This window comes from Ictidomys tridecemlineatus, chromosome 9 (assembly GCF_052094955.1).
Source record: "Ictidomys tridecemlineatus isolate mIctTri1 chromosome 9, mIctTri1.hap1, whole genome shotgun sequence".
Classification (NCBI taxonomy): domain Eukaryota; kingdom Metazoa; phylum Chordata; class Mammalia; order Rodentia; family Sciuridae; genus Ictidomys; species Ictidomys tridecemlineatus.
The window spans coordinates 28,307,895-28,334,277 of record NC_135485.1 but is presented as its reverse complement, the minus strand read 5'-3'; the positions used below and the strand labels follow the sequence as shown (position 1 = coordinate 28,334,277).

Below are 26,383 nucleotides of genomic sequence, written 5' to 3'. Positions count from 1 at the left end.
TTCATGATGTCTCCTCAGACACAGTGTGGAGAATTTTTATTCTTTCATTTAACAAATAACATACTGAGTTCCTTCTCTATGCCAAACACACTTTTAGGGCTAAGTGGAGACACCCTAAAAGTAGCTAATAGTCCAAGGTGCTTACTTTCTTGCACAGGTGAGAGTCAGTTGCACTCAGCCTCCTGGCTGGTGTCCAGTGGCATCCTGCTAGGGGCTGGGCACACTTCACAGGTCAGCGCATGATATCTTGGGCCTGATGCATGGGGAAACTTACATGTTTAGTGCATAAGTAGATAGCTACTTGGTTCTCCATAAATTCTCAGGGAAAACATTTACCATGAGAAACAAGCGTCAGTTTCTCTGTTTAGTTGTCACCATCTCTAAAGTAGAGTATTTAAAAACAAATGAAGTTTTATCTAGAGAGAAAAAAAAAAAAGGAAGAATTTCCCTATTTTCCATCATGTGTGCAAATAGGTGCCCTTTTGGTGAAAAGTAAGTCTAAGTTCAAGACGAGAGGCCAGGTCCTGGGTTGGTACAGTGACACAGGGCACACAGATGACCAAACTAGGGACATCAGGATCTCTTTGCTCACATCTCATTCATTCTTCATAGGCCTGCTTAGAGGTACTGATGGAAGAGGTAGGGAGAGAACAGAGGCAGAGTCGGGTAGGACAGGACATATAGCCAAGATGGATGAGCATGTGCTATGTGGCAACCTAAAATTCTCTTCATTCTTCAGGGGATCTGGTTTGTCAGTTATAACAATTTGCTACTGTCTGCTTGGACAACCCGGGAAAGACATTGAATTTCATATTTATACGATAGTGCAATTTCTCCAAGTGAAAAGTTAAACCTAAGTTCTTTTTTTGTTAAAGAGAGAGAGAGAGAGAGAGAGAGAGAGAGAATTTTTTTAATATTTATTTTTCAGTTCTCGGCGGACACACATCTTTTGTTTGTATGTGGTGCTGAGGATCCAACCCGGGCTGCATGCATGCCAGGCGACTTGAGCCACATCCCCAGCCCAACATAAGTTCTTAACTCAAGGAACCTACATGTCCTATATCAGTAAAATAATCTTAATTCAAAACTGAGATTTAACTTGGCTAAAGGATGTGGGCTACAGTGTTGCCACGGGTCACACTTGCTGCGTCACTGTCAGGTACATCAGTGCTTCCAAATTGTCCAGGAGTTTGTAAAGGGTCACGTCTTCAACACCACTTTTCTGAGAAGTGGCTCCATGCTGCAAAAGAAGACACTACACACTACACAGGGAGGATGCTCAGCCAGCTGCGAGGCCACCTGGGAGATGAAACCCATCTGGAATTCCTTCCAGTGTAAACATTCTGACCTTCCTTAGATGTTCTTTGGGGGAAGCCTAAATATTGGGGTAAAGATAAAAGGGTCAGGATTGCCTTAGGGCAGGGGGAGGTTGAAATTTTAAGCCATCTGTTAACTCTTTGAAGTATTGCAAAATGCTATTTTCATATACATATAATTTATATATTATATATTATCATAAAACACAAATATATATAATTTTATATTTTAACATATATATATAATTTGAGAGAGCTGTCAGTTATGGGGAGCTCTGCAGCAGGTCTGATATAAGATTCTATGCATTTGAGTGCAGAAGGGTGTTTCTGGAAAAGGCAAGGCTTAGTGGCTAATACCTTCCCTTTCCTTTCCTTGTCTGAATTTTGGAGGTGTGAGGAAACTGGCTAAGGATGGTGCATCTGTTTTGGAGGTGCTAGAGGGGAGTAGGGATCGTGGCAGCTGTCTAGTCCTTACTTCCCTGAATCATAGGCTAAAGTCCCTTCTGTGCCACAGTCAATGTGAACACAATCTTCCAGCTTTTGCCAACCAGCTCTATCCCAGGCTTTTGGGTTTTGAGGATCTGCTGTGGCAGAGACTGTAAGTTGGCCACCTCAAAACTCAACATCCACTCTCCCCGTTTTCGGTACAAAATAAACATCCCGTGTTTATTTGAGAAAGCCAAGTACACAACTGGGCTGATGACTTTCCTCTTTTGCAGTTAGATGTGGCCAAGTGACCAGATGTTGACCAATGAAGTAAAAGTGGAAGGGTTGAATTATACTTTGGGGAGGTTCTTAATAGAAAGAGAGTGTGATCTTTGACCCTTTATTCTTTCCTGTATGGAAAGCAAATGTAATGACTTGGAGCCATAGCCGCCATTTTGGACAATGAAGAAACCATGAGCATGGACCAACTTGAATCATGGAGAGGCAGGTCATTTGCAGAGCTTATTTGGAGGTTCTAGCAGGGGAGTGCAGCTATTTGTATACCCTTGCTAGAAGAACGGTCCTCCTCGATCTATTGGGGAATTTCGTCCTCTTTGGCCCACATCTTTGGGAGGGACACACATGGAGTGGTGAGGGTGGAAGGGGACACCCGCCTGGCCAGCCAGATCAGCTGAATGTTACCCTGGCAATCAATGGAGTGACATCTGTCACAGCCAGATTGCCCTCACATTTTGGACCAAAAAGAAGCCAAATTGCTGGAAGGAACATGGATCACTGATGCACAGGATGCTCCACCAGCCTGGACTGCTATCTCCAGAATTTTTTTTTTCCAGAAACCTCTGCTTTTAGAAGCCATTTATTCCATGCAGCTGAACATAATTCCAACTGATGAACTTGGGAAAGAGTTGAAATCGTGTACACTCTGAAATATTAAACCTTTGGTGTAATAAACCCAGCAGCATACACCTTCAATGCAATTCACAAGGTCGATAGTTTACCCATTAAGGATTCTGAGAGGCCTCATATGTGGAGGTGGCTTGTCATTGCGACTCCAAACAACCCAGATATGGCCGCTCGCTAGGCATTGGTAAGCATGTCATCCTTAAAGGTGCTGGAAGGCTCAGAAATTGTGTTTTATGGTAATTACTAAAATAAAGCAGTGATGTTATAAATCCTTCACAGTATTAGTTTCAGTTGTGAGGATATAAAAGATTTTTAAAAGAATTTACTTTTAGCTAATAAGACATCATTTTTTGAGTGCCTACTGTGTGCCGGGCACTATACTAAACACTTGCCTAATGTTTATTTTTCGTTGTCAATGGACCTTTATTTTATTTATTTATATGTGTTGCTGCTGAGAATCGAACCCAGTGCCTCACACATGCTAGGCAAGCGCTCTACCATTGAGACAGAACCCCAGCCCGACTTGCCCAATAATTTTTACAATACATATTATTATTATATTTTCCATTAACAGATGGGCAAAGAGAAAAGAGAGCTGTCTGGTGAGTTTAGTGGCAGGGCCCATGTTACAAAAGACCAGACCAAAACATTCTAGGTTAATATTTTTTTCTAGATAGTTTTGACCATCCTTAACCTCTCTAAATTCTCCAAGGCGCAGTGTCAGAATGCTGATCTTGTTCTTATAAATCAGAAGGCTGAAACTTGCTCATTTTAAGGTCATATCACACAGGTCATCAGAGTATCCAGAGTTTGAACTTGAGGAATGGAGAGCCAAATCCAGGCTCTATAAATCAAGTTGGTCTCTTCCTTGACTGTAACTTTACCGTCAAATTGAAAGAGAGTCACTCAGTGATACTCAGTCTGGGAAAGTTAGACCCTCCTTTGAGTCAAGACAGAGAGACACGCATGCTGTCTATTTTATTCAGAATCAGTTTAATGGCATAAAAATATTCCTTATATGGCTTTACTGTTCCAAAACTCATAAACTTAAAACACAAATATGACAAAATTTAAGAATTATTTTGGCCATCCTCCCCAATCCCAAAGGAGATTAAAAAGTAATAATGTAAAAAAGTTAAGGTCAAGGTGTGTTAAGATGACGGCTGATGCCTACCCACGTGTTTGCTGGTTGGCTCAGCTCACCTGAGAGCTGCCGAGCTTAACTCACCATCCAACAAGGGGTCAGTTGTTAGTTCCCTGGGTGTTTGTCCCTGAAGTTAAGCCATGCTCTGGGGACACCGTAGGCACTTTAAGCAGATAGCTACCTTTTCTGGGTGGGGTACAATGTTTGGCAATCCAAAGTAGGGTCAAGAATCTGCAGTTGGACAGAGTGCTCCATGCTTGTGTGCCTTTGTTGGCATTTCAGAGCGTCCTCATGGACATCTGTGCCAGATGTTCTGGAGACCATGGAGGACTGGCAAGCAGCTATTTAATATCTGCATTTGTTGTGGATGTGGATACCGAAGCCCACTCTGATTTTTATTTTAGTGTCCTCAATGGTAGCTTATTTACACAGAGTGATGCTCCAGATATTTAGCAGGTGGCATGGCACAATGCTGACCCCTGGAACAGGTGCTGGATGTGAACACCTGGCCAGCTGTCCCCGGGTGTGCTGGCAGAAGGATCAGCTGCACGTCCAAGGAGCAAATGCCTCTCCACTTGCTCAGCATGACACTAGCTTTCTTGCCTGCACCATTTCCCTCCTCTAATCTGCCTCATCCAAGTCTTCTCCTGCAGTAGCAGCTTCCAGTGCCGCGAGGGCTTCTGCCACTGCTGCATCCTCGTCCACCACCTCCCCATCCCTGTTTCCATCAGAATCATCCGTTTCCTCCTGTTCAATTCTGGAATTGACCACAGGTGTGACAGGACTCTGCTCTTTTAAGTAGATGCTTAGAACTTCTGTGGTCACGGCCTCATTTAATGAGTCCCAGCTCCTCCTCCTGGGGAAGGGCACGTTCAAACCCTGCTCGCCCACCCTGGGAAGAATTCCCGCCAGAGGCTCATCCTCCTTGGGGTTCTTGAAAAGATAATCCTTTTCTTCATGATCCACATTGTGTACAGCTGTGCCCCACAGCTGAGGGTAATCCGGGGTTGGTATCTGGAGGTCATGACCTTGTACTTCCAAGGCAAAACTTTCCACCTTAGAAGGAACTTCAAAGTCCCCACTTTGGACGACTTGGGTCTTTTCCAAGGCTGGCAGCACACAGTCCTGTTTCCTGGTGTCCCCTCCTTCAAGGAAGGGTTGAGTGGGGTACACACTGTCTGTAGGACTGGCCCTGGAGCCCTTGTCCCTCTGGTGGGACCTGGGGTTCCTGGTGGGCTGCAGAGCTGCAGTGGGGCCCATGCCGTTGACCGCACTGCCCGGCTTCTCCTCCCAGCGTCCACTTCCTGCATCCTCCTGTGGGAGCGGCTCTTGGTGAGGCCAGCAGGGCTCTTGGGGACCCGCTCTCTGGCCTCTACCCTCCGTCCTCTTGAAGCCCTCACTTGCAAGGACATTTTTATGCACCAGGATCTCGCTGCTCTGATTGCTTTTTAATTTCACAGGGTCTTCTTCATCCAACTTGCAGCTGCTGACTTCATTGATGTAGCCCGGGGAGGCCACTGGAACAGGATCGAAGAGATAGCTGGGGGCGAAAAGAGCGGAATCAGTCAGTTTGTACCCTAACAGAGGAGCGGGGCGTGAACTAGTTCTTGTGATTATGCTTTTAACCCTAGATAAGTGGGTCTAACTCTAATAGATATAGTTGGTATAAAAATATGCTACCCTTAGCAGGAAAGTTCAACCAGAGGTCCCGAAGGAGGCGAGTGGTAGACTACAAAGTGATTTGTGAAATTTTAAAATAAAAAAGTAGATACAACAGGGGCTGGGGTTGTGGCTCAGTGGTAGAGCGCTTGCCTCGCAAGTGTGAGGCACTGGGTTCGATTCTCAGCACCACATAAAAATAAATAAAATAAGTAAAGATATTGTGTCCATTTTTTAAAAAAAAATCTTTTTAAAAAAAGTAGATACAACAAATGTCCACAAATCAGATATAAGGGGTTAAGTATCTTATTGATGGTTTATCTCCCTGATGGGATTTTATGTGGTCATTAAAATGATAAGTATGAAGATTATAGTGGCATTAAAAAGAAAACAACTTTGTTCCTCAGGATCTACTAGAGGAGCGGTTCCAGGACCCCCCTGGATACCAAAATCCTTGGATGCTCTTCTCCCATATAAAATGGGATTATATTTGCTTCTGGCCTGCATTTGCATGTGGCCTCCTTTTTACTTCAAATCACCTCAAGGTTACTTATTATTCCTAACACAACATAAATGCTATGTAGATAGTTTTGACTAGCTTTTTAGGAAATAACAAGAAAAAAAGTCTGCACAGTTCACAGTATAGATGTCATTTTTTTCTGAATATTTTTGATGAGTGGTTGGTTGACTCCGGGGGTGTAGAAGCCAGGAATGTGGAGGACTGACTGGACTTTTAATAAATATTTTTTAAAAATTCCAAACATCCAATAATGACAGAGGAGTCAAATTTATATGTGTTTGGAATTGAGCAAAAGCAGTGTTATTTGTTAAGGAAGCAAGATCTTCAGTTAATTTGTTCCCCCTGACAGTTAATATTACACAAAAATTTATGAAATTTATTATGAACAAAATTATAGGCACCTTGTGGGACTGGGGGATTCATTTTTAATGATGCTGTTTCAGGTATCCTCTGAAACTCAAGCTTTCTTTTATGTTGACACTCTCTCATGTCAGTTGAGCCCAAACCAAATTTAAGTCTCAGAGAATGATGATGTTCGCTGCATGTTTTGAGCAGTGAGCAAGAAAGGCTTAAAAATCTAGGCCACATTTCCTCTAAATGACACTCAAAGAGAGCCTTACACGTGAGGCATTGGCAATGTTGATCATGCCCCAAGGCGCTGAATACATGCATGTTCTTTATTTTCATTATTTTTGAATTGATGTTATATAACATGGTTTTTGAAAGCAGCTTCACGATGATCAAAAATCCCTCCATTTAGAAGAAGTCTTTGTTCAACTTTACCTTTGTATCATTTTACAGCACCTGCACCCCATCTGGATTATTTTTTTGTTACCATCTGGAAAAGAAAGTGTAGAAGGGAAGAGAACATTATGAACGATATGTGAGTAGGAATAAGTTTGTTTGTCCTTCTTAGATGCTCAAAATTTAAAAAGTTGAAAATCGTGGCAAAACCATAACACATTGATGAGGGAAGGCGCTGGTTCCCCAGAGTAACTCCATGTCTCTGAAATCACCCATTCAAAGTTCCCAGACGGTGCTAACACTTGCCTCTGTGCCTGACCCTTTCCCAACACTATGAGTTATCCATTCCATTCCCGTTTTACAGATGAGGAACATGTGCACGGAACAATGCCACAGAGAGAAGAGACCTGTGTCTTTGTCTAGTCCAGTGCCTTTTATGGAGGACACAAGAATCTTACTGGGGCAAAGCCCACCGTGCAGAAACAGAAGGCAGAAGAGGTTTTGAGAGGGCTCCTTGCCAGAGGTCAGTTCCTCTAGCATGAAAGGGTGCTGTAGTAGTTTGGATCTTTTTTTTTTTTGTGGGGCGGGTGTAGTATAAGGATTGAACTCATGGGCACTTGACCACTGAGCCACATCCCCATCCCTATTTCGTATTTTATTTAGAGTCAGGGTCTCACTGAGATGCTGAGTTCCTAGCTTTTGCTGAGGCTGGCTTTGAACTTGTGATCCTCCTGCCTCAGCCTCCCGAGCTGCTGGGATGACAGGCATGCACCACCATGCCTGGCTAATAGTTTGGATCTTAAATGGCTCCCAGAGGCCCATATGTGAAGCTTTGTTCTCCAGCCTGTGGCACATTGGTCACGGAAGCTTTAGATGGGTCCTAGAGGGAAGAAGTTAGGTCATTGGGGGTGTGGCATTAAAGAGTGAGTTGGGTCCCTGGATCCTCCTCCTCCATTCTTGCTTTCTGTCCAGTGAGGTGAACAGTCCTCCTCCACAGCTCCTTGAGACATCCCAGCTGCGATTCATGACTCTATTCTTTCTCAGGTCATAGACATTCCCCTTGGGGCATCCTGGTAAAACTGGACTTGTTGCCCACCGGCCCACTGTCCCTAGCCCCTTCCCAAGCTGGATTCACTCCATCCTTTCCCTCTGAACCAAATCTTCTCTTCATGTAAAACTGGCTATTTTGGTCTGCTCCAAAACCCCTAAAAATCAGTGCTCAAGGATCTCTAAGTTAGTCTTCATTTCCAATATCTACAGCCTTCAGACAGCACCACCCACAGCCCCAGGCCCTTGTCTTTAAAGATATACTCAATAGGAAGAGGGCTCATTTGTGGGCTGGCGCTGCCTCCCTGGTCTTTCTCCTCCCTCTTTCAGTTATGGATGGATTCCTGAGGATGCTATAGCACAAACCTTTGCATCAAAAGACATTTTTTAAAAAATTTTAATTTTTAAGAAGCATAGATTGGTTGGTTGGTCACAGGCAACTAGATTACTGCACTGAAAAATTAAATCCATAAACACCATCCTGTAGTAGGGTGAAAACCGTCTCCCTGAAAGATATCTGCATCCTCATTCCTGGAGTATGGGAATGTTACCTTTCATGGCAAAAAAAAAAAAAAAAAAAAAGTCTTTGCTGATGTGCTGAAGTTATGAATCTTGAGATGTGGAAACTTGCTCAATGAGCTGGGTGGACTCAAAAGACAATTACAAATCCTTTTGAGAGGAAGGTGGGGATTTGGTCACAGAGACAAGGAACAAATTCACCCTGGAACCTCAGAAAGAGTGTGGCCCTTGATTTCAGCCTAGAGATACCAATTTCAAGACTTCTGGCTGCTCTAGTACAGCATGAGGATGAACTTCTGTTGCTTTTAACCCTCTCATCTTTTAGTAACTTTTCCAAGTATCCAGAAAACGACCACATGCCCAAGTCAGTGTGTTCTTGAGCACAGAATCCCTTGCGGAAGTCTTCTTGGGAAGGCTAACAGATCTATAAAAGAGTTCACTAGGCCACCTGCCCCCCATTTCTTGTCACCCTGATTGTCTTTCTGATTGTCCTTCATTTTTCTTCCTAGCATGTCCAATGCTACTACTGGACATTTTGTGTCCAGAATCACATAGATGTGATTCTGATCCATCTTTTCAGGAGGAAATTAGCTCAATGAGAGAAGGGCTTTCTCCTGCCCAATCCCTTAGCACTTAGGATAGCATCTCACATTCTGGGGACAGTTAGTAAACATTTGGGTTTCTAATGGATGTAGCTTAAAATGGAGAGCAAGACTTGTAAGCATTTTGTTTCTCTATGACCAATGGAGACATTTTCAGTTTGTGCCAACCATGTCACCCAGGAGTTATGAGGGCAAGCTCTGGAGAAAGAAAACCTGGTTCCCAGCCCAGCTTTGCTCCCTACTCACTGTGTAACTTTGGGTCTCAGTCACTTCATCTGTAAATGGGGGTAACAGGACACCTGCCCACGGTGTTGTTGGGGGATACATAAGTTCGTAGTCAGAATAAGCAAAGACCACTATATTACCTAGCCTTGTATGGATACAACATATTCAGCAACTTTAAAAACATGCAAGCCTTGTCCCCATGGAAGATGTGACTCAGCTGCTGTGACATATGCATACAAGCTACAGCATCAACACTGCCAAGTAGCTTTGCTTCTGGAATGAGGGCCAAGTGATACCTATCTATCAACTGTGACACTATTTGAAAGACATGAACCTTAAGTGTGAAGATGATTGTGGTTGCAGAGAGAGAGAAATCACCAGGGAGCTGAGCTAGGAATATATGTGTACAACCTTGCACTTTTCCAGAGCACTCTCAATTAAATTACCCATTTTCAAAGCCTGAGGCTGTGTTCCCAGCTGCAGCCCCCCGCCCCCCCCGCCCCCCCATGTCCCTATTTCCTGCTAGTAATTCACAGCTCACCTGGATAAACAGGACAGATTAAAAAGTAACACTTGCATCTCTTTCCCTCCTTCAACTCCTCCCCTTCTCTACTCCTGCCCTCAAGCTCCACAACCAGCTCTGAATTCCCAACCCTTTCCAAGTACCTTTGTTTGTCTTGGACCTAATTAATTAATTAATTATTATTATTTTTTTTTAAAGGCAGGAGGATAGCTAGTAAAGAAAAGTTCAAAGAAAATGAAAGAGGGGACTTAGATAATTGGAGAGACCTACTGTGGATTGTAATCATGTGACTAAAGCAATCATAAAATATTAATCATAAAATATCAACCATAAAATATTAATAGTAGTGGGTTCAAAAGCTGTACCTGGGGAAGAAAGGAAGGAGGGAGGGAGGGCAGGAGAGGAGAAGGGAGGGCAGGCCAGGAGGAGGGAGCGCAGGAGAGGAGGGGAGAGGGCAGTGCATCTTGAACCACATCTGGCTCACCCCCGCTTCCCAGCTCCCTAGAGGCTGAGCAAGATGGACCTGGGAACTAGAGAGCCCCGAGTTAGAAAGTCTATTCCCCACTTTCTGCTGCTGGGGCCGAGGCCGTAGAGCAACTTGCACCAAAATATGCTGCTAGGATTTAACAGCCTAATTCAAAACCCACCTCTTCCCTGCTTCTTATCATTACCTATGGCTTTCAGGCTCCCTCCTACCTTGGAAAACCACAAGGTCTGTATTGCTTTTCGAAGCCATGCAATCCCAAGTTTTCCTCCTTTCAGGGTCAGTTTCAGTCTGGTTTCTCCCCCACACCCCCCCGAAGGGCATACCACATGGGCTTCCTGCAGACCTGCTCCATACCTGCGGGCCATGCTTCCGTGCCTTTGCAGATCGGTGGGGACAGCCTCTTCCTGGTTCCAGTTTCTGACCTCTCTCACCACCCCGTGTTTTCCTTCCCCAGAGACATTCCTTCTCTCCACAGGCTTTAACGTCCAAGGTTGTGTGACCAGCTGGTGAGCAGGGTGGGGACTAATGTATTCACACCCGGCCCCAGCATGCCCGTATCATTCTTCCTTATATGATGTGTCAAATCAAATTCAATTCATTTCCCCTTTCATACGTCACTCCTACATCCACATCTTCCTTTTAGCAAGAAGTTTTCCTACTTCCAGGTGCAACGAGGGATATACTCCTCATACTACCTGAGAACACGGTGGTGGCAAAAATACCCACTCCTATGAAGTAAGCTTGAGCCCCAAAGGACCCGTTGTGAGCTTCCTACTCTGCTCTCCTTGTGGCAACGGCTAGCCTAAAGTTAAGAACGGAGTTGTTGGGCGCCCTTTATTGCTAAGCAGAATCAAAATTTGCTTTCTCTTTGGGAAAGCAACAGGGAAGCAAAGGGCAAATCCTTCGCAATCATCCCTTGGTTTACACAGGGGAAAAACAAACACCATTAGGGTGACTGTGTCTGTGGGCTGCTGGCGCCCGCCTGCTCCTGGAGTGCAGGGTCGGGGTGGGGGGGTGACTCTTTCCTGAGTATTTGGCTGAAATGAAATAGTCCTGTGTTTGAAGATGGCCACGCTAATTCACATCAGTTACTTATGGAGCCTCCTGGTAGGAAAATACTGTTTTGCAATGGGGACATTGGGGGGGGGGGAGACCAGGGAGAGCCAGGAATTTTCTAACCAGGCAGAGGAATTGCCTGAGTATTCATCAGGAAGTCAAGGAATATAGAAAAAGGCTCAACCCACCCTGAAAGAGCTGCCTTTAAATAGTGATCTTGAAGAATGACAGGGTCAAGGTAAAAAGATCTGAGAGTCGGCTCATGGGCTTCTATTGGCCATGTCTGGAACCATTAGAGCATCAAAATCAATACTACTAATATAGAGGACTACAGCCCGTTGAATGATTCACAAGGGCACTGAGATGAATAGAAATGGGGGAAGGGAAAGCTTTACAAGTAGAAAGTCAGCCAACAAGCATACAAGGAAGAAAGGACTAGAACAACTGCCATTCGATGATCATCATCATAATAACTGATGAAAATAAGAACCACGGATGGACGCGGGGTCTAGTGTGTGAAAGTTTGAGGAGAACAGGATGTTCAGTCTCAGAGGATCTCCTTGCCCATGCGCAAGGCTGCAATGGTATCTCTACCATGGACTGAGACAACTGTCAGTACTCTGCTTGGTGCTCCTTAACAAAGTCATGTTGGCTGAGCGCGGACTCCAGTGGTAGACCTCTTTCCTACCATGTGTGAGGCCCTGGGTTCCATCCTTGGTACTGCCAAAGGGAAAAAGAAAGTGTAGCCTTATGAAAAAATAAAGAGAGTTACAGGAGATGAAGGAGATGTGATAACTGAATGCACTACACAATCTTCTTGCTAAAAGTTCATTATTAGCACAAGTGGGAGAAGTGTGAATAAAGTCTGCAGATCAGGTAACAGTACCATATCAGCTAATTTCCTGATTTTGACCATTGTATTAACGCTCTATCAAAGAATGTTCTTGTTTTTAGGAAAAAAACAGTGAAGTATTTAGTGGCAAAGGATCATGATATCTATTACTCATTAAAATGATCCAGAAAAAAAAGCACATATGTGTGTGTTAAGAGAGAGCGTGTAGACAGAGAGAAAAATAAAACAAAAGAGGTAAATGTTTATATTTAGGAGCTTGGCATGGAGGGTACATGGGATTTTCTGTATTTTTTTTTCTTGAAGTTTTTCAGTTTGAAATCATGTCAAAATAAAAAGTTAAAAGGAAAACACACACATGTGCGTGCATACACACACATCTAATAGTTTAAGAGCAGTTCTTATTCTCTTTGTTTGTCCCTGGGCTAGGATTCCTCCAAGAAGTCACTGATATTAAAATATTCTGTATGAAGAAGGCCGTGGAGCAAGGGCTTGGGAAAGAGTCCATCCAAAGCCCACTGATCTTTTGCAGTCCACACAGGTGTCGTCCTGGCTCAGCATAAGGTCCCAGGCCCTGGATCTCTGGAGGCACATAAAGAATATTGCACCTATCCACCACTTCATCTCAGAGAGGCACTCTGTTATGGATTAGATATGAGGTGTCCCCAGAGTCAATGAAAAAATTTTCAGAGGTGACATGATTATATTAGGAGTTGTGGCCTGATCAGTGGATTAATCCACCAAAACAGATTAACTGGGTGGGAAGCAAAGGTGGGCAGGGTGTGGCTGGAGGAGATAGGGCACTGCGGGCGGGGACTCTGGTGTATATATTTTGTTCCTGGTGAGCAGAGCTCCCTCTGCTTCCTTGTTGCCTGTCCTGAGCTGCCTTCCTCCCCTGTGCCTTTCCCCAAGGTGTGCTGCCTCAACTCAGGCTCAGAGCAATGGAGCTGGCCATCCAGGGACTGGGACCTCTGAGACTGTGAGCCCCAAATAAACTTCTTCTCCTCTACACTCTTTTGGTCACAGTGATGAAAAAGCTGACAAAAACAGACTCACACTCCAGAGCTTTGGTGTGTGTCAGCTGTTTGCCTTCCTAAGGCACACAAGCTCCTGTAGGCAATGTCCCTCCCACCCAGAGCCCAGCTCACAGGAGGTCTTTATCCTCATCAGTCAAATGAAGAGAAATCATGACTGGCGAGTGACAGCTGGGAATCAACCGGGGATGCAGGCCAGATTTTAATAACTTATTCCATCACAGGGTCTACTCCTTTCCGTGATCCAATCTCATTCGACCCAATGGTTCAAAACCATAAGCCAAATGCATGAGTTAAGAGGGATCGGAGAGACTGTGGTTCCCCCTTCCCAGCTTGGGAAACAGCTAACACATTGTGGCACAATTCCTAGGGTTATGGACAGTCTGCTTCAAGGGTTCTGTTAAATGAGACTTTAAAGCAGCTGTCGGGGAGTCATTCAACTTTATAAAAAGTTACTGGAGCATTTGCAAGGGAGGTATAATAAAATGGAACATTCAATTTGGACTCCATCTTGAAAACTCAACTTGCTAATGTTTAGAAAACATAATCCCGGATTTCCCTGAACTTGGCTGGCAGGCAAAGTCGACAAATATTTAGTCAGTCACTACTGAATTCAAGCTCCTGACATAAGAAGAATGAATGAAAATAAGCAGCAGGTGCTAGGAGCTCTCTTTACAGAAGAAATTACTCTGCCCGCCCATCTTCATAGATAGTTCTGAATCTATAGGTGAGAGGGGACTAGAAAACAAACTCTCCTCTACCCATTCTGTTTCCTTCCTTTCTGGGCAGGTTTTGACAACTTACCGGGATGAATTTTTCTGGTGTGTTTACTTTTCTGCTAAAGGGATGGAGCCTTTGTTATTCTGGGGAACTTGAAAGATCATCCAAAGACTTTTATTATTAGCACCATTAAATAATCCATCTTATATATATTTCTCAACTGTTGATGTGCCATTGTATTAGAGTCACCTAGATTTGGGAATATTTGTTTATGGATATGTATGTATTCATAGGTACCCTCAAGAGGGGTTTGGGAATAGCAGAGAGTAAATATGCATGCGTTCCCAGTTAGGAAAAAGAACTATTTCATTTTGTTTAACCCAATATTTCTTAAAATTACTTGAGCACAGAAACTTTTTCCTAATAAACTTATTAGTAACAATGGAATCTATGTTTTGTGGACTACTTTGGGAAAAACCATGGTCAAGATGATAGTTCTTATCGTCAAGAGTAGTTTTATAACCCAAACTAATGGAATGATGTGGTGTTTGGGCAAACAGCCAGGCCAAGTCCAAGCCCATCAGAAGACCAATCCTAGTCATAACCCATCCCAATGGCATGGATGCAGGAAAATGGTTTAATCTCTTGATCCCTCAGTTTCTTTATCTGCAAAATGGGTTGATGATATCAAAATATCTCTTTCCAACCTAACAATCTAAATGGCAAAGTGGGAAAGGAGAACTACTCCTCACTCTTTGACTAGATTTACATATCATTTCAATGAATCCCCGGGTCGGCACTGAAGAATCAGTACTGCCCTTTCACAGGTGGGGATTCTGCTCAGTGGGGTTGTAAACTTGCTCATGAAAACACTGCTGGGGTCTCTTGGGTTCCAAGTCCACACTCACCCTAAGCCATGACCCTGACCCAACGGAACAAGCTCTCCTGGGTCCTCCCTGTGGCACCCATTCTCTGCCACATTCCCTCAGGGGTGCAGCTCTTTGGTACAAGTCTCTTTAGTGTTTTTGCCAGGAGGAAATGCTGACCGGCGCCCTGGAACCCCGAGACGAGGCCAGGTGTGTGTAACAGCAAAGTCCCTGGGAGGGAAAAGGGTCTCAGAGTGGAGGGGTGCCATCTGCTGGAGCCCTAGCCCTTTGGGCATTGGGCTGGGAGAGGTGCTGGCTACTGGGGGCGAGGGCTCCCAGTGCATTCCAGAGCTGGACCTGTGGGACACTGGCATTTTAACAGGAAACCGTGTAAAGTGTTTTCAAAAGTCAAAGGAAAATTTTCTGAAGGTGTCACACCTGGGTTGACATGGGCGTTTCTTGGTGAAAGGCTTCCTGAACCTGCTGGGAAGGAGCCATTTAGAGGCCTGTCCCTCTGGCCCTGCCCAAGGCTTGCCGAGGAGGACTGTTCGCCTGAGGGTACAGGACTGCCCCTGTGGCAGTTGCATTTCCTTAATTCAGGGGGACAAACCAGGTCCTGGTCCCCTGACTTTAGTGCCCCTGGGCTAATAGGATCTTTGATGTCCAGCTTGAATACGGAGACATGATTTAAAAAAAAATAACAGTGATATTATCACTTCATTTTTACCTCTATGGTCTTTGCATTAGTAAATCACAATTATTTTGATGGTTCTGAGAAACATTTCATACAGTCTTTTCTCCTATCCAAGATCTGATGCCTTTTTCCCCTGATGTAGTCATTGGTCTACTGTCCTTAAAACAGATGTTGGATGAACGATGGTTGTCATGCAGCACCTTCACCCATTCCATAAGTAGTCACTGAGCCCCGGTGGGTGCCAGGCACTGTGCTAAGTTCTAGGGATACAGTGGTATCCTGGGTGCTCCCTGAGGGAGCTGATAGTGTGTTGTGTGTGTCTGTGGAGGGTAAAACATGGAACAGGGTGGAAATTATATAAACACTAGGAAGACTCCTCCCACCACAGTGACAGTTCAGCACAGCGGTAAATGACAAATTTGAAGGCAGAGTTGAGTTTCCATTAAACCGCCCCATTTATTAGCCTTGTGATTTCTAGGCCAGTTTCATTGCCAAGGTGAGCTTCCTTGTCTAGTCTACAAAAAGGGAACGATAAGAGTTCTTGCTTATCAAGACTGTTTTGGAAATTCAATGAGATAAAAGTATGTAAAGTGTTTACTACCATGGTTTGCATATTGCCAGTACTCACTAATACTTACGATAAATACAGTAATTAATGTACGAGTGTCTACCATGCACTAAGTCCTGTTTCAGGGATTTTATTATATTCACTCATTTCAACTCTACAATGATTCTGTTAATCAGGAGTCAGTAATTTGTAGGTAAGCAAATGGACACAGAGAAGTTTTGCAACTTGCCCAATGTTACAGAATTTAGACACTGAGTTAGTGTAGCTATTATTAATGCTGTAATTGTTACATTATCATGAATATTTCCTGGTCTCTTTCCTGGTAGTTTCCATTTCTTCTGAGTCCAATGGATTACACTACTGCAAACTTGTGCCCCAGAAAGTTTTGCAAAAGGGAACTGGTTTCTCTAGACTCACGCTCAGAATTTTATAGGTGTAACTTCATCTATTAACCACCAGATGGCAGTATATAGTGCTTATTTTAATCTAATTTCAAGGAAGAAACTTGGTACTGGGAAGGCCTTAGAATGAATTATGGCATAAATAGCATAGGTATTTTGCCACAAGTTATGTGGTAAATATTTTGAATAGTTGCTGTCACCTTTAAGTCCTGGTGGCTGTGGCTGTTCTATCTGGCAGAGCCTTCTGCAGCGTGGGGCAGCTGGGGGGTGGGGGGTGGGAGTTATTCTGTAGACTGGGTAGACTCTGCTGGGGGCAAAAGGGTCTAATAGCTGTACACAGGCTTCGCCTCTTTTCACATGATGGCTGCTCATCAAACCTCCGGATAGGAGATCTGGGTTGTTCCCTGCCACCTGTGCGTGTGGGCAATCGTTCTGTGGAAAAGGCTGAGAGAGGAAGGAGCCTGTGGGGTGTCCAGTCCAGCTCCTCCCCAGGTTAGATGTGCCTCCTCTGGCCCTGTCCACGAGGCTGTGCCTCTCCTGTGGCTGACCCTGTGTTTCTCCCAGGCCCTGTGGGCAACCCACAAGGAGAGTTGAGCTCGGAGCCCCATCTTCTGGATGAAGGTGTGCGACCATAAACTGGGAGGCAAAGAGAATCATAAAAGAAACATGGCCCAATGTGAAGGGTTTGGGGGGAAGAAGCCTAACATCAGTAACTAAATCCAGAATGCTGTGTGTGAAAAGGGAAAATGAAACAGAAGCTACCCAGAAATGTCTGGTTCTGCTAGTAGCTTGTGATCAGCCTTCTGGACACTTGCCAAGCTGCCAGGTCCTCTTGTGCCCCGTGGGGACTGTATTAGGGAAAGGTTTGAGAAGCTCTGCCCCTATTCCTGGGAATAGACTCCTTCCTGGAGCAGATGAGATGCAACTCATGACTGAACAAAGGCCGTGTGTATCGTGCATGGAAGGAGCATCCTGGTAGACACACAGAAGTACAGTGCACCCTGGGTCATAAGGAATCCACCTGGGTCTGAGAATTTGCATTTCTGACAAGCTCCCAGGTGAGGCTGAGGCTGCTGGCTGAGCACTTTGAAGGCCATTTTTCACTGCTTTAAGGAAATAAGGGCAGCTTGGCCCCTGCTTTCCTGTGTTACTGGTTGGTTTAGGTGAGTTCTGTTTCAAGGCAGAAGTTTTACACCCTAAGAATCCAGTGGTGGGGTGAGTCCCTGGCAAACAGAGGTCACTACCATTAGTGTTGAATCTTTTTGGTGACAGATGAAATGGTCTGAATCAAGTTGTCCAACAGGACTATTTGGTTAGAACACCATTTTGGTCAGAAGCTAATACATGTAGCCAGTCCCATCCTCAACTGGTACAAGTTCACAATCATCTTAACTGTCTAAAAAAATTTTGTGCCTTTTTCAGATCTTGCTTTATAACATTTCCTAGTTGATGTTTAGCCTATTATCTTCTTTGAAGGAGTATAATAGGGAAAAGCTGGAATAAACCAAGTGTCTAAAAATATGGATTTATTTAAACAAACAAACACTTTATCATTGGGGAATGACTGGAGAAAACCCGAGGCACCTGCTGTCATGGCCTGTTAACTCTCAGATCCAATTTCGTGCCCCCTCTAGTTATTATGGTTTGAATTTGGAATGCCCCACAAAAGCTCATGTATCAAAGTCTTGGTCCCTAGTGCAGCAATATTTAGAGATGGGGTTATTAGAAAATGATTTATCAATAGGGATCTAATCTTATCAGTGGATTAATTCACTTAATGGATTAATGATTTGAACTATTGGGAGGTGGTAGAAACTGTAGGTGGTAGGGCCTCGTTGAAGGAGTAGGTCATTAGGAGTGTGCTCTGGAAGGGCTTGTCTCATCCCTGGTCCTCTCTGCTTCCCAGCTGCATGAATTGAGCAGCTCTTCTGCTGTGCATTTTTACCATGATGTTTCTTCCTTGTAGCCGGCCAACCATGGACTGAAACCTCTGAAACTGTGAGCCAAAAGAATTTTTTCTTCCTCTAAGTTGCGTGGATCAGGTATTTGTCGGATCAATGAAAAAGTGACTGGCAAACTTGCTCATCTTAATCTCAGGGTACCATATTGCTAAGACTCTGTTATCTTCTGGATCTGGGTGGGTCTCACCCATGGAAGGTGCTGGTGGAACTAGGGGGTGAGGGGAAGACAGGTCTTCCTCCCTTCTTCTCTCTCTGCCTTGGAAAGTATCCTTGTCCATCTTGGCAGTGACTATCTCCTAGCTCTGGATTCTGTCTCTCACCTTAGGGTGCTGTCTGAGTCTGTTTTCTGTTGAAAACAGAATGGGTAATTTATAAAGGGAACAAAATTATCCCACAGTTCTGGGGGCTGGAAAGTACATGATCTGATGAGGGTCTCTTGCCATGTTACAGCACGGCAGGTACATAGTGCATGTGTAAGAGAGGAAATAGGGGGTCCACAGGTGAGTGAAGGCAAGAGGGGGCAGGAGGGAGATGGAACCCAATTCTGTGATAATTATGTAATCCATTGGAGGGCATAACCTGACCCATCGGCTCCACCTCTCAGCACTGTTGCTTTGGAAATTCAACATGAATTTGGGAGGGGACAGACATTCAAACCATCACGGGTAGAAATGGTTCCCTGCTCCATCATCTCATTTGCTTTCTCAGCTCTTCCAATACCTGCATAACCAAATGACTCTCTGAGATTCGATTCCCTGTGTTTGGAAGGAGGGGAGCTCTTCCCAGCTGGACCTTACCTAATGCAGGTGACATTCTGGACAAAGGCATAGGCATTCCTGCTGAGAGGACTCTGAGAAAATTGGTGTCATGTAACATGTTGTGCTTGCTGCACACCCGACTAGGGCAGGTCACAGTGAGGTGGGGTAGGGGGACACCAAGTGTGGCCGCGGAAGGGCTTTAGACCCTCAGTCGTCTCCATCAAGTTCTCTTTGCTTTTCCATCTAAAATCAGTCTGCTTGTCATGCAGGGTTACTGCAGCAGGAGGCCCATAGCTTCTCTTCCTAGCCCCGACCCCCCATTTAGTAAATGATATTCTAAAATTGCCACTGGAAACAGTGTAAGAACCTTCACACCATCTTCAGTACTCTCATGAAAATATTCGTGATCATCAATGGTTGTGAGTGATGGTTAATAACTAAGTTCAGACATTTGTTAAGTCAGCTACAATGTGGAAAGTGCTCCCTATTATTAGCACAGTTTGTTGGGCCATATTATCCCATACCCCATTAGCGATACAGGGACAGGAATTTGATTTTTAATAAGTGCTAAAGGCTTCAATGAGTTTCCCACTTGACAGCTTAGGAAAAATATCTAAAACTCTTGAAGTTGGTAATCAAGACATCCCAATGTGCTTATCAATGTGCTTCTGATATACAATTGTCCCTTGGTATCCATGGGGGACCCATTCCAGGATTCCTCATTACCCCCAAATCCTCATATGTTCAAATCCCTTATACAAATGGTGTAGTATTTGTAAATAACCTACTTACCTCCTCCCTTATACTCTAAGTCATCTCTAAATTACTTGTAATACCTAATGCAATGAAAAGCCATGTAAGTAGTTATTTCACTGTATTGTTTAAGGAGTAATGACAAGAAAAACCAGTTTGCACGAGTTCAGTACAGATGCAACCATCCAAAGCTTAATTACATAGTACATGATAGCAACAGTGCAAAATTTTCCCCAAATACTTGCCATTGGTGATTGGTAGGATCCATAGATGTGGAACCCATAGAAATGGAGGCCAAGTGTGTATGTTGAAAAGTCATTGAATTGTCATAGATAGCTCTGAAGAGAGAATGGCTGAGACCACAGAGAGAGCTCAAAGAGTCACCCATACAACCTCACAGACAGTCACAGATTTTTATTAATGATGTGTAAGTAGATGTTTTCCCCCAAATCTGCTGCTTGGATAGAACCATCTTCATGGAAGATCAATATAAAAGTCATTGAAACTATGATGTTCAGAGAGAATCACCACAGCACCAAGGTGCAGACAGAGCTGGAGACGGGGACAGGGTGTGTCCTTAGGCCTGACTTTGTTTCTGAGAATCTAGAAAAGTACACACTGGAGAATTCCCAGATACTACCAACACGGTCTACTTGAGAAGATGACTTTGAATGTTTGGAATGAAGACGATGTTTTCGGACTAACAAGGCAGTTCTGTGTCTTTTTCCTGTGGGATTCAGGGGCCCCTCTTCTGTGATGCTCCTGCCTGCCACTGTAATGGCATCATGTGACAAAACTCATCTCCACGTGGCCTGTTAGGCTGATTTGCCTGGCTCTGGTCGAAGTCACAAGGTAAGCTTAGCATCACCTGTTTTTAGTGTCTAAACACGTCAGAGACACCTTGGCATCATGTTTTCTATGGCTGCATTACCAGAAGGACTGGTCAAAGAACACAAAATTATTTAGGAAGTTGTGGTGTAATAGGAAATACATTTAGCCCTTGTCTCCTAGCTCCTGTTGCAGAGCTGCTAAGCCCTTTGAATATCCTGACTCAAAGGGGTATCTCTGACAACCCCTAACACTTTGATCATACTTGCGTTTATACTAGTGAAGTGTTTCTGGGTGAGGCCCTTGGATAGCCTCAGGATGGGACCAGACACCAGAAAGAGCAAGTACTTATAGGGTTGGAACTTTTAGTTCCATTCACCACTTCTGTGAAGTGTGTATGATGTTTTTGTGGGGCTGGAAATTGAGCTGTGTAAAAAATCCTGGATAATCAGATTGACTTCCAGATTGTTAAATTGCACCCATGTATGGGAAGGTGGTGCACCCCAAGTCCATGGGCCAGTGGGGTCTTTTTTGGACCTTGCCCTATATCTCATATCCTGTTCATGTGTATCCTTTAATACCCTTTGCAACACACCAGCCAAGGTAAGAAAAGCATTTATCTGCCATTCAGGCAAATTATGGAACCTGAGGTGGGGTGTCTTGGTGTCCAGAGGAGCTATAGGAGTTCAGGGGTCCACACGTGGAACTGGCATCTGCAGTGGGGGCAGTTTTGTGGGCCTGAGCCCTTAACTGTGGCATCTGATGCTAACCAACTCCAGGCAGGCAGAATTGGAATTGAATTGCATTGTAGGACACTTAGTGGGTGTCCAGGGGTGGAGAACAGCTCAATGTGCATTTCCCAACCCCGACTCTCTGTCGGAAGTGATGCTCTGTGTGAGTACAGAGAGAAGATACTGTTTTTTGGCTTTTTTTTTTTTCCCCCTCAGTGGGATTTAGAAGTAGTGGAGGAAGAATTTAAGAAATTCAGTACATAGAGGTAACCTAGTACTGTCCCCTACTCAAGGCAGTGGGCTCTGGAGCGGCCTGTGAGAAAGAGACCTTGGATAAGCCACATAACATCTTTCCATTTCAGTTCTGCCAACCATTAGATGGGGGAAATAGTAACACCCCCCCCCCCTCAGGGCTGTTACGAGCTTCACATGATATAAACGTGACAGGTCTGGCAAAGTGTGTCTGGCAAGGAGCAGGTTTAATTTTTTTATTTTTTAATTGATTTTTTTGCAGTACTGGGGATTGAACTCAGGGGCACTCTACCATGGGAGCCATGCACCCGGCCCTTTCCTTTATTTATTTATTTTTTAAATTTTGAGACAGGGTCTTTCCAAGCCCTCAAGCTGCTCTATTGGAAATGGCAGAAGCCTAGAAGAATCCTGAAGCACTTGGGAAAAGTCAAGTCCTGAAAATGATGAGGACATTTTTTAAGGAAGGGATTGTGGAAAGAGGCTTATATAATGCAGTCTTGGAAGGCTACAAACAAGAATAGTGTTATAAGCAGGCCCAGGGGCTGGGGTTGTGGCTCAGTGGTCGAGCACTTGCCTAGCACGTGGGAGGCACTGGGTTTGATCCTCAGCACCAGATAAAAATAAATAAATAAAATAAAGGTATTGGGTCCATCCACAATTAAAAATATTAAAAAAAAAAAAAGGCAGGCACAGCTCAGTCCAAGCCACATGTTTGGATGAAGCCAACTCAGGTGATTTCCAGAATCCTACAGTACCTTCATTGGACTGATGTGTACCCTTGTCCCCAAATTCACATTTTGAAGCCCTAACTCCAGTGTGACTGTATTTGCAGATAAGGATTTGTGGAGGTTGTTAAGGTGAAAATGGGATCACCAGAGTGACATCCTAATCCAATAGGGTTGGTAGGCTTATAAGAAAAGGAAAAGAGAGCGAGAGTGAGAGAGATCTGTTTCCACGAGCAGCATTGAGGAAGGCCCATATGAGGATGCTGTGATAAGATGGCCATCTGCACGCTGAGAGGAGAACCATCACCAGGAACTGAACTGGCCAGCACCCTGACCTCGGGCTTCCCAGCTGACAGAGCTATGCAAGAACGAGTTTCTCTTGTTAAGCCACCCAGGCTCTGGCATTTGGTTCCATCAGCCTGAGTAGACTGACAGAGTGCCCAAAAAGAATCTTAGACGATACCCCCGCCAACCACCTTATTTTATAAAGGTGCCTCTGAACTCAAGGCTGAAAGCATGAACTGGCAAGAGGACAAGAAAAAAAATTGTTTTGTACTTAGAGATGACCCTTGGTGTGCAGACCTGTAGCTCCGACATGTCTTTAAGGTAGAATAAAAGTACTTTTATTTCTGGAAAGACTGAACATGGTTCAGAGGCTTCAAATGTTCCCAGAATCTTGGTGGGGGTAGGGCACTGCTAATTACTAGACAGAGAGGGTACAGAGAGGGCTGCTGCTGTTCCTTAAAGGTCTCACCACCTATTTATGCAACAAATTTCCTGAACATTTCCCCCCACGTGCCAAATACTGAACTTAATTCCAGACATCTAAAGAGAATTTACCATCTAGCAAGGGTGACAAATATATACATAGGAGATTAATATAGTGTTAAAAGTACTAGACTGAAATATGCACCATAGACTATATAGGATAAGGAGCTTAGGGTGATTAGAAGAGTCTTCTGGATGAAGGTCTCAGCCAATGGTGCTGGTAGGTTACAGAGTGTACCCTAGGGAGAAGTGGGTGCAAAGGCAGGAATGGTCCATCTTCCACTGCCACTCTCAAATCCATCCCTTCTTTCCATGTGCATTGCCATTGTCCTGGTCTAAGACACCATCACATCTGTCTTACCTGGATACTGCAATATCCTCCTGTTACCTCATCCACCCATGTTTCCATCTAATACAATTGCTACATAGAAGCCATGAGATCTTTTCAGATTACAAATCTGAATCATTGTCACTCCCCCTGCCTAAAACTTTTCAGAGGTATCCAATGCCCCGGGGATATTTAATAAAATATAATAATGAAGATGACGATAAAAACATCAGACTTACAGAGAGCTTCTTATATATAAGGTATTGATGTTACATATACACTTAATCTTCATTTCTTGTGGAATCCATATTTTTAAATTTACCTACTTAATAAAATATATTTGTAACCCTAAATCAATACAGCGCTTGTAAGTCGTTCATGGAGGTTTTTAGAATGTCAAAAAATGGGGGTCATCTGATATGCATGTTTTTAGCTGAGCTCAAATAAGGTATCCTGTCTCCTTGCTTCAACTTTTATGCTGTAAATTGTCTTTTTTTGCAATCTATTTAGTACCACATTTTGACTTTTTTTTTTTTTTGGTGGTCTCTATGTCTAAGGGTCCATGCCTTACAGAGCAAGGACAAGTGCTAGAGAAGCTTTGCTCGGGAATGAGTCATGGTGCTGTCAGCCCAAAATTCACCGCTCGTGAATTAACAGCATATTTTTAAATAAGGTGTCTTGAAACAGAAACACTAACACAAGGTTCTGTGTGGATCATTAGATGAATATGTAGTGAGGAGAGGCTCACGGGAAGCTCAGCCCGTGTTTCCTCTGTGAGCAATACTGTTCCCTATTCACTGACTCATCCTTTAAGGCAGCTTTATAGAACATGAGTGTAGTGAATTATGAGCATTGATGGTAGTAACTCAGAACTACTGAGAACCTTATGAAATAAAGGGCAGAGTCTTTTTCCATAGCATATACAACCATCTACCGCAACATTTCTGGTGGAGATCCTTATGTATGGAGACTCAGAGACAGAGATAGAGATAGATAGATAGAGATAGAAATAGAGATAGATAGAGAATGAAATAGGGACCTGGCATTCTGGAGCCTGAGAAGTTTGGAGTACTAAGAGCATTAGCCATGACCTAGGCATTTGGTGTGTGCAGTTAATGACAATGTCCAGGATGAAGCTGCAGCAGGAGTAGCCCAGTGAGGATGGCTGGAGTGCAGAAAGTCAAGAAGGCTTGGAACTTATGGTACTGAATGACACAGAGCATTTGGAAAGTTCCCAAATGACGATAGACTAGGAAGACGACAGGGACCTAGAAGGAAGCTAAGGCTCTGCACAAGGAGGCAGCTTGAGGACGTGGAATTGGCAAAGGGAACAAGGACAATGTGCACAGTGTGTCTGAGAGGCAGAGGGTAAAGGAGGAAATAGGTTGGATCCACAGGAGTAAAATATACAGAACATTGTCCTGCAAGGTGGGCTGAAGATGGAAATGGTGAGGAAGCTGGGGAGGAGAGCCGCAGAGAAGACGGGGAGGGAGGTCTGTGAGCCTGTGTCCTGGTACCTGAACTTGACAATACACTAGAACCCACTGGAGGGCTGAGCATCAACCCCAGAGCTTCTGATCCAGTGGCCCTGGAGTGGGGACAGAGACACTGCATTTCTAAGAAGTTCCCAATTGAGGCTGTTGCTGCTGGTCCTTGGATAGGCTGAGAGCCACTGTCCTGGGGCAAGGTCTTTATTGGAGAAATTCCACAATGCCTGAGGGGATCCACTGACTGGCCATCTTTTGTGTGAAGGCTTCCTTGGGTCATGGCTCATCATGCATTTTAGAATCCTCTCCCCTAGCAACAAGAGTAAGGGGGAAAACAGGATTTTTCTCAAACCTGAAGGGGCCAGAAAGAAGCAGACTTTACTCTGTCTACTGGCCTTAATGTTTTAGGGAATAAAAACTGTAGTGAAAAAACCTGTATCACCAAGTGACAGAAAATTTAATAAAAAGTGGAAAGAATACACTTTCCCCCCAGTGCATAGAAAAAAAAAAGTAGAATAGCTTACCTGTTGGGGAGACTGTCCATGAGGTCCCTCTAGCAATTCAACTTCTCTCCCTGCAACAACAAAAATGTTGAAATTGAGGTCTGCACACTGCATCCTTGTCACGGCCAGTTTGCATCAGGAAGGTGACAGGTAACAAAAGACAGCATCTGCCCAGGGATGCTGGGCTGCCCTGTGGGGGATGGATTCCTGGCCAGGCAGGAAAGCGGTTTGAAACTCCTTAGGCTTGAGTTGTTAAACAATCCCCCTCCCGGCACTTCATCATCAATTAACAACAAAAATTTCACTGACATTTTATCGCATTGATAAAACAATATTGTAATGAGATAAAGTCATGACATGTAAACTGTTTATCACGTGCTGGGCATATTGGAACTGCTCAATAACCAAAAGCTATCTACCCTGGTCTGTGTCTCCCTGAAAATTCTCACATTGAAGCCTAATCCCCAAGGTGATGGCCAGAAGGTGGGGCCTTGGAGAGGCGATTGGGTCACAAGAGCAGAGTCCTTGTGAATGGGACTCATTAATGCCTTTACAAAAGAGACCCCTGGGAGATTTTGAGTCCCTTCATCCAAATGAGGTTATGGTGAAAAGATGGCCATCTGGTATGGGGGCACTTCTCGGACACCAAATCTCTTCACGCCTTGATCCTGGAATTGTGGGAAATATGTTTCTGTTGTTTATAAGTCATCGAGTCTAAGGCATTTTATTAAGCTGCCTGGACAGACCAAGACACTTTAGTGGTTATTAGGGTTGATAAATACCACATGATAGCACACCTCTTCCCTGATGGGTACAGTTTCAACTAGAAAAAAAAAGTGAAGAAATTTGCTCCTTATCAAGTGAAGTTTAATGAGTAAATGCAATGTACAATATTTCAAAAAATATATATGATTCAAAAATTATCTTTGCTTATAAGGAAAACATTATATTCAACTTAAGAAGG

The 26,383-nt window shown here is 44.1% G+C and overlaps 1 protein-coding gene across 3 annotated transcripts in view; it reads right to left on the bottom strand.

Moving 5' to 3' along the window:
* Window positions 1-3,638: 3,638 nt before the first annotated feature.
* Window positions 3,639-26,383, bottom strand: part of Pgcka1 (PDCD10 and GCKIII kinases associated 1) — a 94,576-nt gene continuing 71,831 nt past the window's right edge. For 2 of the 3 annotated variants that reach the window (XM_078021178.1, XM_021722707.3), the window contains exons 2-4: window positions 25,441-25,490; window positions 6,773-6,827; window positions 3,639-5,350 (exon numbers count right to left, since the gene is read on the bottom strand). In XM_078021178.1, coding sequence (XP_077877304.1) covers window positions 4,432-5,350; window positions 6,773-6,804 — 951 coding nt within the window. In that variant the 5' untranslated portion in view covers window positions 6,805-6,827; window positions 25,441-25,490 and the 3' untranslated portion in view covers window positions 3,639-4,431. Of the gene's footprint in view, window positions 5,351-6,772; window positions 6,828-10,490; window positions 10,640-25,440; window positions 25,491-26,383 lie in introns of all 3 variants that reach the window. The other variant, XM_040292547.2, reaches the window with a different exon arrangement.